The sequence below is a fragment of the Atta cephalotes genome, assembly GCF_000143395.1.
Source record: "Atta cephalotes unplaced genomic scaffold scaffold00017, whole genome shotgun sequence".
Taxonomy (NCBI): Eukaryota; Metazoa; Arthropoda; class Insecta; order Hymenoptera; family Formicidae; genus Atta; species Atta cephalotes.
Genome location: NW_012130081.1, coordinates 3,524,783 through 3,537,574, shown reverse-complemented (window position 1 = coordinate 3,537,574; position 12,792 = coordinate 3,524,783). Strand labels below are relative to the sequence as shown.

General features: G+C 43.6%; 1 protein-coding gene across 1 annotated transcript in view; it reads left to right on the top strand.

Annotated features, from left to right (window-relative positions):
- Window positions 1-9,630, top strand: part of LOC105618532 (protein tiptop) — a 50,246-nt gene extending 40,616 nt beyond the window's left edge. Inside the window, exons 2-3 of the mRNA XM_012200065.1 lie at window positions 3,078-3,321; window positions 5,934-9,630. Coding sequence (XP_012055455.1) covers window positions 3,078-3,321; window positions 5,934-9,630 — 3,941 coding nt within the window. The remainder of the gene's footprint in view (window positions 1-3,077; window positions 3,322-5,933) is intronic.
- Window positions 9,631-12,792: the final 3,162 nt, after the last annotated feature.

Sequence of the window (12,792 nt, the reverse complement as noted above, 5' to 3'; positions counted from 1 at the left end):
GAGAGAGAGAGAGAGAATGTGCAGAAAAGTCAAGCAGAGATCGTAACGGGTTTGAAAGCGGATGCTTCGCCGATAAGACTAATTATTGTTCTGGACCAAGAGTCGTAGGCGGGCTATTGGTGCAGAACCATCGCCATCGTAGATAGCGCGACTCGCTCTCGGCATAGCACAGGCCGCTAATACACTTACACTGCACTTCTTTTCTAACGTGCAGCGGTTCGGGTGAATCAAGGACAGGAGGAGTCGGATATCGGCCGGTAGCATCTCGCAGAGTGTCAAGACTCGGCCGCTTTTAAGCTCGGTACGCCACGCTCCTCGTTTTCGAAGCGTATCTTACCGGCAGGCTATGTCCGGGATGCGCAACCCGATGCGGTCCTTGTTAGCGGCCTGCCAATAGCTCCGCACGAACTATGCTCGTGCGAACATTTGCATCCTACTGAGCCCGATGTCGACATACGATCGATCTCGATCGCCGGTGGAATATTTTCGAGTCGCGGAACATCAGTGACTTTTGTCATTACGATTGAGTTGGGAGTCAATATTCTATTAAATTATCCAAATTCTGTGACTTCGATATACAATAAACAATTAAAACAAATATAATAATATGTAATATATAATATAAAAATTATATTATAATATAAAATATAATATAAAATATAATAAGCAAGTCGTTTGAATACATTTTATTTCTTTTAAACAAATTAAGCTTTAGAGGGCGAGAGAGGTTCATTTTGTAATTTTTATAGCTTTTTCTTAAGTAAGATTTATTATGAAATAGTGATTTGTTATGAAACAGTGTCACTTTGAGATAAGAAATACAGAAATAATGAAATATAATAATTTTATAATTATAATTCATTATTTCATTGTATTTCTTGTATTAAAATATATATAGATATTGTTTCAACATCATTATAGTGATTTTCCCGTCTTTAAAAGTTAAAAACATTAAATAATATTGAATTAATTACATTAAATAAAGGGTTTTGTCTTTCTGATGAATGCTTATGAATAATGATTCTTCTGATGTTTTCTGTGTAATTGTGCACGCGTGTAGGTATGAAGATAGTATCAAAATGCCATTCGTTGCTTCCGGAAACAGAGTAACGCTCGTTGAAGTCTCTGGTTGGAGATGAAGATGGTGCAGTACTGACGGTCACGATTGAAATTTTGAAACAATACCTCTTCAAATCCAGCTATCATGTACAAGTGGGTGGGAAGGATTAGAAATGAACGGCACGCAAATAGATTCCACGGATTTGCGATCAAGCGCTCTAAGGGGGGGAGGAGAGGGGCTCCGGAAGGGCAGAAGACGGACCATGCTTGTAGCGGGCGGGGCTGCTCGCCGGTGGTCCGCCCGCTTGGTTCCTCGATTTCTTGCATTCTCCTCTTCGATACGCGCCTGGATCTGAGCGATCCTCTGAGAGGTCCTCCTTTTATCTCCTCTCGTCGTCGCCCCGTCGTTCTCTCCGTAGTCGTGCACCTTCTCGCCATCCTACGGCTGATCCCAACCGGATCGGCCGACCAGTCGCTTCCATCGAATGGTCCGGGGCACCAGAGAATCGCTCCCAGTAGAGAGACAATGGACAATGGGGACATAAATCTGCGTAATTAGTTGCTGATGCACCCGCGGATCAATGTGCGATCTCCTTTCTCTCCCTCTTCCGTAGCCTGTCTGCGAACAAACGATCGTTTGGTTGGTCACTCGGCAAAGTAGGACGGTGCTCCTGGTTGTCCCCACCCTCTATAAGGGGAGGTGAGCTGACCATCTTTCGCTCTCGTCCTGCTCTCGCTTGGCTTGGCGATTGCTCGCGACCGAGGACATGGCACTCCCTTCTTCAGAGAGGATATGCCGGGAGCAAGATGGCGACTAGGAAGATTCCGTTGGCTCTGAGTATTCACATCCAGGTCTATCAAGTGCTTACTTTCGTTAAATAACCGTACAATAATGAGATATTTTAATATAAGCATGGTTAATATTTGAATCATGAATACACGGTTAGAATTATCAGATATGACACAATATGGAATTTCTGGATAAAATTTACGCAACGTAATTTCCTTCCATAAATGTTTATTGATCTTAGATCAGGTTATGTTCTTTGCACAGTCGCAAAGCGACAGTTCCGCCGTTCATTACCAAGGGTTCAAATGGAAACGATTTGATTAAAACTCATAATGCAGATGATGGAACTCCTTGTCCCGCCACACAATACCTCGTCGTCGACGACGTCGACGTATCCGACATAGCTCGCATTTTCTCTTTCTTCGTCTCCCTCTTGGGCGTCGTATTCGTCGTCATCGTCGTCGTCGTCGTCGTCGTCGTCGTCGTCGTCGTCGTCGTCGTCGTCGTCGTCGTCGTCGTCGTCGTCGACGTCGTCGTCGTCGTCATCGTCGTCGTCGTCGTCGTCGTCGTCGTCGTTGCTGTCGTCGCGAAAGGCTGATAAATGAACCGATAGTGCCATTGTGTTACTCGCCATCTAAACCTTTATATCACTCCTAGGTACTTAGCTTCGTCATTTCTCAGTATCTCCACTCTTAGGTTGTACGTTCTTCTCTGCTCTTCTATCAAGATACGGCGGGTGACAGAAGGATTTGATTCGCGTCCTACATCAACGATCTCCACACAGAAAAGACGATACATGATGTCGTCAACTGATATGTATTTGTGTTCGATTTTTTGATTTCTAAATTGCTTGGCAATACATAAGTATATCCTGCAATACAAGTTTGCTTGCTTGTCACGCAAGGTTATACTGACAGGGAGGAATATTTTCCTCTTAGTAACGATACAGTTGTGTATCGTATTTTTCAAACTCAACATCTTATCTGCAAGTGTAATAGAAAATTTGCCGATGGGTCAATGAGATATCTAGATTGCTAAAGCGACTACTTATATTCCGTTATATAAGTAGCAAAAGGCATCAATGAAATATTCGTTATACAGATATTTAATAGAAATGTAACAACACGTCGTTATTTTATAAGATGTGGCATGTTAATGGAGTAGCCATTTCTTATTAAATTACGATTGATCTAATCTATTAATCCGCTATTTTACTTATTTGTTTCAGGGGAGGACGGCGTCGAAGGCTCTGCGCCCGGTACGGACCTCCAAGGCGAGGAGGGCGATTGCGTCGACGAGGATGGCCCTATTAGCCCCAGCGAGAGGGGCTGCGCGCCCGCTGCGAAGGAGGACGAAGATGCTGAGGGAACGGACGAAGAGGACGATGAGGAGGCATCGCCACCTACACCTCCACCTTCTGCCACCTCGAGGTTAAACCCGACTATCTTGCGAGATACGGGACCTCCAGATAGGTGAATTTTGCATCTATAATTTTCTATCCATGCACAATTGAAGACTTACTACAACAAAGATTAAGAACACATATTAATTCACAACGTAGCCATATGATATTGGTGAAAATGGATTATCAGCTTTTTATTCATTTTTTATGGTTTTTTCAAAATATGGATATTAGTTTACTGTTGTACTAAAATCTTCAATTGATGTTCTGTCTGTATAACTGTCTTAATAATTACTGAAAAAAGCAATCACAAAAAGAAACAGATGTGCATTTCTCGATAGGATAAATCGGTAAATGTGTTAATGGAGATAATTATTGAAACCTGAAAGACTTGATTATGTGTGCCAAGAACTTAAAAAAGTTTCTGTCGATATACAGTAATGATCAGAAACATCACTCGTGTTAACTAAAACGAGTTGTTGAACGAGTAATGATAACTTTTATTCACTTTTTCAGTAGTTATTTATATATCCATATCAACTTTCTTTGATCTTTCTTGTCACACTTGAATAAGTCGTGTAAATATACCGTACATTTATATCCACGATATTTTTAAATCATTATTTTCAAAAAAATTAAGCAAAGAATTTTATAAATCTTTCTTTTAAGCAGTGATTTTTGAGATATAAAGATTTAAATATAGCCACTTGACTACATTTAACTCAATCACATTACACGCATAATTCAAAATGGCCGTTTAAATATAACTTGTAAAATTGATCATATTTAAAACATTATTAGTTCAAAAATTACTGCTATAAAATTTAGAAATAAATTTTTTATTTAACTTTTCAAGAATTTTTTGCTTTCCAAGAATTTTATTTAACTTTTCAAGAATTATTATTTTAATTCGCGAATTTTGAAACACCCTATGTAATATGCGTCTCTGTCCACGTGTCTCCACGTGTCTCTTCGTGCCAGAGACACGTGGGTGTTACGTACGTGAAGAAAGAAACTCTCGACGTCAAGCGTTAGCCGTGTGAGGCAACAGCCTGTACAAATCAGCCGCAGATAGCCGCGCGAGTGACGCTTCGGCGCAAATCACCTATGACGGTCATAGCAGCGACGCGTAATGGCGGGTATAAAGGCTCCTACCTAAATTTCATTTGACGTTGTCTGCCGGCGCACTCATTAGTCGGTGCTTTATCCGGGCGTAGAGACTTCTTATAATAAAGCGTTTAAATCATCGTGAGTCGCGCCGACGCGACACCACGAGCTTTTTGATGTTTGCCGTCGTCGGGAGTCCCTCGTGTGTACACTCGAGGCACGTTGTTGTTTAAGAGCAACAAATCGTCACGAGATCTCTTTCATAAATACATGTATGCGCGAGGTAAGCGTCGGGCGGCGAGGGTTAAGTGGTAATGAAACAAGCGGGCGGGCGGGCGGGCGAGGCCCCGGATAGGGATAAATAAGCCGGTGTCGGAGTTGATATCGGTGTCTGCTGCGCGCGACGTCACACGGCTAATAGAGATAGGCACGTGTTACACATCGTCCCATACCGACGATGCCCCACTAGCAGGCGCTGCCTCCTAACCGGGGGCGGCAGTGGCGCTCCCGCTCCCCCGTACACCCGCACCGTCCCGCCAGCCCCCAAAAACTTCCCCTGCATGCGTGGCAGCGGTCCCCTTTCATCTCGCGGCACGCATTCGGCATTCAGTCAGGAACAGTCAGTTACGAGCGAACCGTCGACAGGCCTGGAACGTTGCCGCGCTGCGCACACATCGCGCATCGAGGCTCGCACAATCCATTACAACATTCTCTAATCGTTCCGACCACGTGCTCCCTTCCGACAGTCGATCCTCGTGCGCGTTGATGACGTTGCGACAGGTATCGATCGCTTCTGCACACTCGACAACTTCGACCAATCCGCGCCGTTTTTGTCGCGAACTGGATGACTAATCGGTGGAGCGTACAATTAATCGTAATTTGTTCATGATCGGAACTCCGTTACTTCGCGAGCGTTATGTTATATTCACGTATTTGTGATCGTGCGTGAGTCGAGAATTCGTAGCCGCGATGTAAACGCGCGTATTTTAAGGTCGACAAATAACGCATCGCGTAGCATGGTGTGTTTTCGTTTTCCATATCGATAATAATCTGTCGCATCTTGTCGTAATGTCCGTCGCATTTACATTTACAAGATACGCTTCTGTGTGTTGTATGCATTTCGCGTGTACACACTAGCACGACAGACGTTTTCATGCGTGAGTTATCCATCGCTGTTGCCATCGTTGCAACGTCTCTAGACTCTATTTATCACGCGAGCCTTTTTTCCATTTATTTCTACCGATGATTCCGGGTATCCGTCGTTCTCATCATATAATACGGCGAAAGCTGTTTGCGTAGTAATTTCTATGGCGGACGCTTATGAAATATTAACGTCACGGCGTCACCTGCGTTATGCTGCGATGCTCGCAGATCGGTTACAAGAAAATTATCGTGCGATTATCATGATTAATGGCCACTGCCTGACTGCAAACGTTTCGTACTTTTACGCCAAGCTCCGATAAGATTCGTTTCATCCATCATAGCCACACTTCGAATCCTAGAGAGATCTCGAAGAGAGAGATACATGTATTCGTACTCGAAAATTATAACGCTCGATATCGTTTACAATTTCAGGGAGCCAATGAGTCCGCGCTGTCCCTCGAGAGATTCTCGGGAATCATCCGGTCCGACGACCGGAAGTCCCCCACCACCTGCTACCAGGAGCAGCGCGAGCCCAGTCAGTCCAAGTAGTATCGTGCCTCTACCCCTTGGAACTCACTCCCTGCTACCATCCCATTCGGCAGCGGTCATGGCGGCATATCTGCAACAAACCCATCAGCGTCTTCTCCTCGGCCACTCGCCGTTATCGCGTGGCTCGGTGTCGCCGTTAGTTTCCTCCTCGTGTTCACCACCAGCCGCCACCCCCGGCCTCTTGGTGTCGCCTACCAGCATTGGAGAGATTTCGCCATCAGCGACACCTCTGCCAGCTGTGCTAGACTTTAGCACGAGAAAAACATCCTCGACTGAAGAAGACGAGGAGGAACAGATATTAAATCTCAGCAAACCACCTACGCCGTCTTCCTCGACGGAGACGAATAATGGTCCGTTGGATCTTTCGGTATCCAGCAGGAAACGACCTGGTCCGGAAGATTCGCCACCACCACCACCTCGCAAGTCGTCAAGACTGGGTTCCACGACAAGTTCCACGAGCCATCAGGAAGCAGCACCAGGAGTTGCGCCATCAGGTTTCGGTAGACCCCCCGTGGTGTCTCCCTGGACGTCGCCGGTGGTGGCCACGCACTTTCCGTACTTCGCCGCAGCGGTAGCGGCAGCGGCTACTAGTCAGCAGCAGCTTTCGCCGAAAAGCACCAGCGGAGTGGTGGATCATCATCAGCTTTGGAATGGGAAGATGAAGCCGCCGGCCGCGTTGGAAAAGCCGTATCAACCTAGTGAGGCTACAAAGGCGCTCGAAAAAATGAGCGAGCTGAGCAAGCTGGGCGGAGAGGATCTCTTTAGGTCGTCTTCTGGAGGTGGTGCTACAGCAGCAGGTGCCAATGCGCCAGCGACGACATCGAGCAGTCGTCACAGCGCTTGGCAATCTCACTGGTTGAATAAAGGTGCCGATCAAGCGAAGGATGTTCTAAAATGCGTGTGGTGCAAACAAAGTTTCCCGACTTTGGCCGCAATGACGACGCACATGAAGGAAGCGAAGCACTGCGGCGTGAACATGCCGGTACCACCGCCAGTACCAGGAATTCATTCACAGCAGACGACAATGCCCACTATACCACCGCCTCAACAACCGCATCAACCGCAGACATCTACCGGCAATACTGGCAGCAACACTTCGGGTACACCTAGCAGCAAACAAAGTCCATCCGATTTGAATCTACTGATTAAAGAAACGATGCCACTGCCGCGGAAACTCGTGCGAGGCCAAGATGTCTGGTTAGGTAAGGGAGCTGAACAAACACGACAGATTCTAAAATGTATGTGGTGCGGACAGAGTTTCCGTTCACTAGCTGAGATGACTTCGCATATGCAGCAAACGCAACATTATACGAACATCATCTCTCAAGAACAGATAATATCTTGGAAATCATCGGATGAGAGCAAGGGCGGTAATTCTACAGGCGCTGGCGGGGGTAGCGGAAGTGTCGCTGGTGGAGGAGGTGGCACAGGAGTACAGCCGGGTGGAGGGTCTGGACCTCACAGCGGAAATAATGGTGGTCCCGGAGCAGGCGCCACAAGCAGTCACGTTAGCGCCGTGCTGACCTGTAAGGTTTGCGATCAAGCATTCAGCTCCTTGAAAGAATTGAGCAATCACATGGTAAAGAATTCGCATTACAAGGAGCATATAATGCGGTCGATTACAGAAAGTGGTGGACGTCGGCGGCAAACGCGCGAGAAGCGAAAAAAGTCACTGCCCGTGAGAAAATTATTAGAGCTAGAACGCGCGCAAAATGAATTCAAGAATGGCGACGCTGCTGCGGGTTTGACTCATAGTCTCGGAAAGCATGCTGGCAGAATCACGTGCGAGAAATGTGGTGAGAAGATAGAAACCCCGCTTTTTGTCGAGCACATACGTCAGTGCATCGGTGCGGGCACAGTGGGTGCTAATCAGCGGAACTTTTTGAAGAACGCGCTCATGTCCAATCATTTGCCCGCAACGATACCACCAACCGAGAGCGGACGTAAGAGCGTCAACGAGGAAACATCTTCGATATCGTCGAGGCATCACCGGTCTCCATCTTCGGCCAGCGACGCGACTACGCCAGGAAAAGATACTCCTACACCAACTGCTAATGAAACTACTGCTCCCATGGGTACCTCACCGTCGGTTTTAAATGCAATAGAGAAGCTCATCGAGAAGAGTTTCGATTCTCGCGTGAGGCACGGTACGCCCGGCTTGCATCACGCTCAACCTGGTGCGCCAATGGGTACGAGCATTCTTAAGCGTTTGGGTATCGACGAGAGTGTAGATTACACAAAACCTCTGGTAGATCCGCAAACAATGAATCTGCTTCGATCTTATCAACAGCAACATCAACAGCAACATTACAATGCCAATGCCGCGGCGAGAAGGGAGCGAAGCGGCAGCGAGTCTAGTTCGATATCAGAGCGAGGAAGCGGTAGGACGGATACTATGACACCGGAGAGACGCATGGACCTGACTAACACGAGTCACGAAAGACATTCGAGTTCTTTGCCTCATCATCATCGCGTCACTCCCGAGAAGCAGGCCGCTTCATTACCTATTCGCCATCATCAAACCGCGGAAGAATCCGGAGACGAAGAGTCATCTACTGTGGTAGTAAAGAAAGAACCGAGGGACGAGGAAACAGAAGAACGAAGCGCAAACGAGGAGGAGCAACAACAATCGCAATCGACGAGGGAAGTGTTCGTGAAGAAGGAGATAGTAGATGACTGCAGGGACGAGGAGGATCAGAGTTCCTACAATCACCGAAGAAGTAGCCTTCATGAGACACCGGAAGATGGACGAGAGGTTCTATCACCTCGTATGAATCCACCTACGCCTCGATCGACTAGCCAAGTGGAACAGGTCGCGCGTAGTCCTTGTAGAAACAGCACGAGTAGTCCCACTAGCAGCGATCGGTCGGTCACGCCACGAGGTACACCTGACACTAAGGCATCCAGCAGTCTCGGAGCGCTTTCCTCCATGTTCGACAACTTGTCCGGCGGTGGTGGTAGTGGCAGCGGCAATAACGTCGACTCGCAAGGACGTAAAACAAGCAGCCATCCTCTCGCGGCATTGCAAAAATTATGCGATAAGACAGAAACGCGAGGTCCCGGTGCTAGCGGCACCTCTAGATCCGGAGGTAGTTCTGCAGCTAGTACCATCGGTTCGGGCAGCGGTAGTACGGTAGGGGTGTCTGGTCCAGGTCCTGGTCCAACCCCAGGTGCAATCTTGGCTTTCAGCTGGGCATGCAACGACGCTGTGGTCACAGCGGATTCAATAATGAAGTGTGCATTTTGCGATACGCCCTTTATTTCGAAAGGTGCGTACAGGCATCACCTGTCCAAGATGCACTTTGTCAAAGATGGCGTCATCCCGGATCCATTGACCATCGGCAGATCAGCGGCAGCGGCCGCGGCCGCGGCCGCCGCGGCAGTTTCCCAGGGCACTTCCAGTGGGCCGAGCCGTAACTCCTCGTCGCCACCAACGTCGCAGCGCAACAAGTCGCCGCCGATTCCACAGGCAAACGGCAGCCCGTCGCAGTCAGCGGCCTCACCCCTCGAGGAGAGCCCGCACTCCAAATTTCTCAAGTATACGGAGCTGGCAAAGCAATTGTCCAGCAAGTACGTATAGTCCGAGCCCCGTAAGTAGCGGTGCCACTTGTACATAAGTGTATCTATATTGTAACGACTGTAAAACTAGCGATGTGAAAATTTTCATCCCCTTTTCCCGCGAAAAACCGCTGCGCCGAAAGACGTCGTCGTGCATCCGACGTCTTCGGATTTATGCTTAAAGAGGCTGTGTCGTGGCTATATTGATAATGGAAAAGAGATCATATGAGAACTCGTACAATTACAAAATAATTTCACATTATCATCTATATTTGATACAAATCTTGTATTCTTATTATTGTAAGAGTATACACGAGATGAGTTGAATCATATTATATTTGTAGTTTTCTTGTAATTAATATATATTTACAAATCAATGACTGAAATCGATATAAATTTACTGAGCTTAGATTTTGATGCCATAAGAACGAAAGATTTCTGTGTTAAAAGCCTATTCTATGATGTGCTTTTTGTGATTTGTTTTCTATTTCTTGCTTTTTATCTTGACTTTTTTCCCTTTTGCGACTGTTTTAACAATAATTATGTTTCTTGTTACTATTTCTTATTTCTTCTAAAGTTCGTTAACTTTTATCCCGAGCGACAGAAAACAAAAAACCAGATAAGAAACAAAAAGACAAGATATAAAAAAATAGCAAAAAAACCAGAAACAAAAAACACATTGTAGAATAGACTTAAGTGAATAATAGAAAAATTCTTTTTTGCTTATAGCATTAAAATTTGAATTCATTGAAATTATATTTTTAACTCTTATTACATATTTTTATACATTGAGCCTATCGCTTGCTCAAAAAAATATAATTAATATTATATACAGTACATTGAGATAATTACGATTCATTGCTATAAGAGTTAACTTTTAGTAATATAAAAAATCAACTGTTGATTAAATTTATGTTGTATATACATTATTATTTAAAAATTTGAAGCATTTTATAATCTTTAGATAAAATTATTTATGTATACATAAAATATTATATATATTAATATTATATATTATATATATATAAAATATAAACATACATATATTTTATAAATATAAAGAATCTAGAATCTATCCATATTTTACAAAATTCTTGCATTTCTTTTATTTTAAGTATTTCTTACGAAACTTGAAATTATATTTTAAATTGTTATCCATGAGCACGATAAATTTTTTATTTACTAATTCCTGTTAAAAAATTATATAATTTTCGATAATTATTTTGTATTTCTTTTCTTGAAAATATTATCGATACAATTCGATACAATTTCTTTATAGAAAAATATAAAAAATCTATAGCTGAAAATCAGCACCTAAAGTTGTTTTTTTGAAAAGCAGTTTAATAAACTTAATTTTTTAACATTAAATATGAGTATAATTTTACTTTTTGTTTTAATTTTAAACTTTATTTAATGTCTTTATTTAAATGTTCGTATATAAATGTCAATATTTTTAATAAAATTATTGTATTTATAAAGAAAATATAGTTTATTCCAAAAATTAATTGAATAAGATGCTTCATATTTTTAAGCGGTAATGTACCCAATATCATTTTTAACATCTTTTTTAATTATTTGTTCATCGGTTTTATTAATTAGGAACTTATTTAAATACAAATAAAATAAACAAATTATTATATTGAAAGCATATTTTAATTATTAGTTTTATAATATACAAACAAAAGACAAAAATTAAAGTTGATGCTCCGAAGTGATGTGTTGAAAGATTTTGCAAAACTTGTTAAAAATTAAGCCTCGTCACTGCGCTCTTTCAGCCTAAATGTGGATATCTCCGTCGAAAAGACTTCGCCGTTGCGACGATATTATTATAGTAAGAGATTTCGTTCATTCGCAGAATAAAATGCAAACGCGACTCCTTTTTCGTTTTTGGCGATCGGTTTTAGTCTATCATCGAGGACGCATCTTATCATTCCTGGGTTGGTGGCATGAATAGCGTGCATCAGACCCTTCAAAAATTACATTGGAGAGAGGCCTCAAATTCCGTTTTATACATCTCTTTCATTGTTTCTTTTATACTGATTCCTCTCTTCTTTTCCCATTTACTATATTTTTAGTCGTTACGAGAAGATTATGCTCTAGAGTAGACCTCCGTGCGCAATCGTTTGGAATGTTTCCTTCTCGCTATAGAATTCTCGCGATAAAATCACGTGCAACATGGGAAACGTCATGAGAGAATTTTTCTGCTTTTCGCAGAATTTTTTTCTCGATTGCAATCGCTACGGGAATATAAGTCAAAGGCAGGACGCGAATAACTTTGTTAAATCGACATTTCCCTGTCATTAAGACTTTCTCGCAGTACGTTTCGCCTTCCGTTTTTTCGTATCACTTTCCTTCCATCAGTATCGAGAATTAACGAATTGTACCAGTGACTTATTTTTTTTCGTGCCCAAGGAACGTGAGAGGATGTGATGAAGATGTGGGTGTTGAACGAGCGTTAATTAAATTGTGATGCCACCATATCTCGCGGCACTGCTGAGTCACGGGGCTCGGCACGCGGCCAAGTTTGTGATTTTATAAATACTTAAGGACGTTTACGACGTGAGATGAGAAAGATCGCGACGAGACAAAGGAAAACAACAAAAATTGATTAGAACGAAGAGAAATGAATAGATAGAAAAAGAAGAAGAGAGAACGAGAAAAAGAGAAAGCTTACCTATCATCTGTCGTAAGATCGTCAGCATGTATACCTCTAGATCGTAAGGCCGTAGTTTATTAGCGTATAGGATAGGCTAGGGTTCGACCCTGTATAGGAATCTCTTTGTTGATACTTATTACTATGAAAACCCGGTGAGGTTGCTCGCAGGGACGACAAGAGCCGCCTCGAAGAGCGTTACGACTGCTGCAAATCGAAGGTGTGGAAATTTACACGAGCGAGTGTAAAAGCGATAAGGGGTGCGGAGACGCGGTGCAATAGCGAGGCTCGCGATTAATTGAATAAGTACACGCGAGTCGAATGCATGCGTGAAATAATGGAATGAGAGAACGAACGAATGAATGAGTGAGAGAGAGAGAGAGAGAGAGAGAGAGAGAGAGAGAGAGAAGAATAGTAGTAGGAAAGTAAAATAGTATCGTTAGAAGAATGCTATTATTTCTCGACATATGCGTACGTGTAGATCTATTAGTTAATTTTCTTTGTTACTAAATAATTATTTATTGCGTCGTG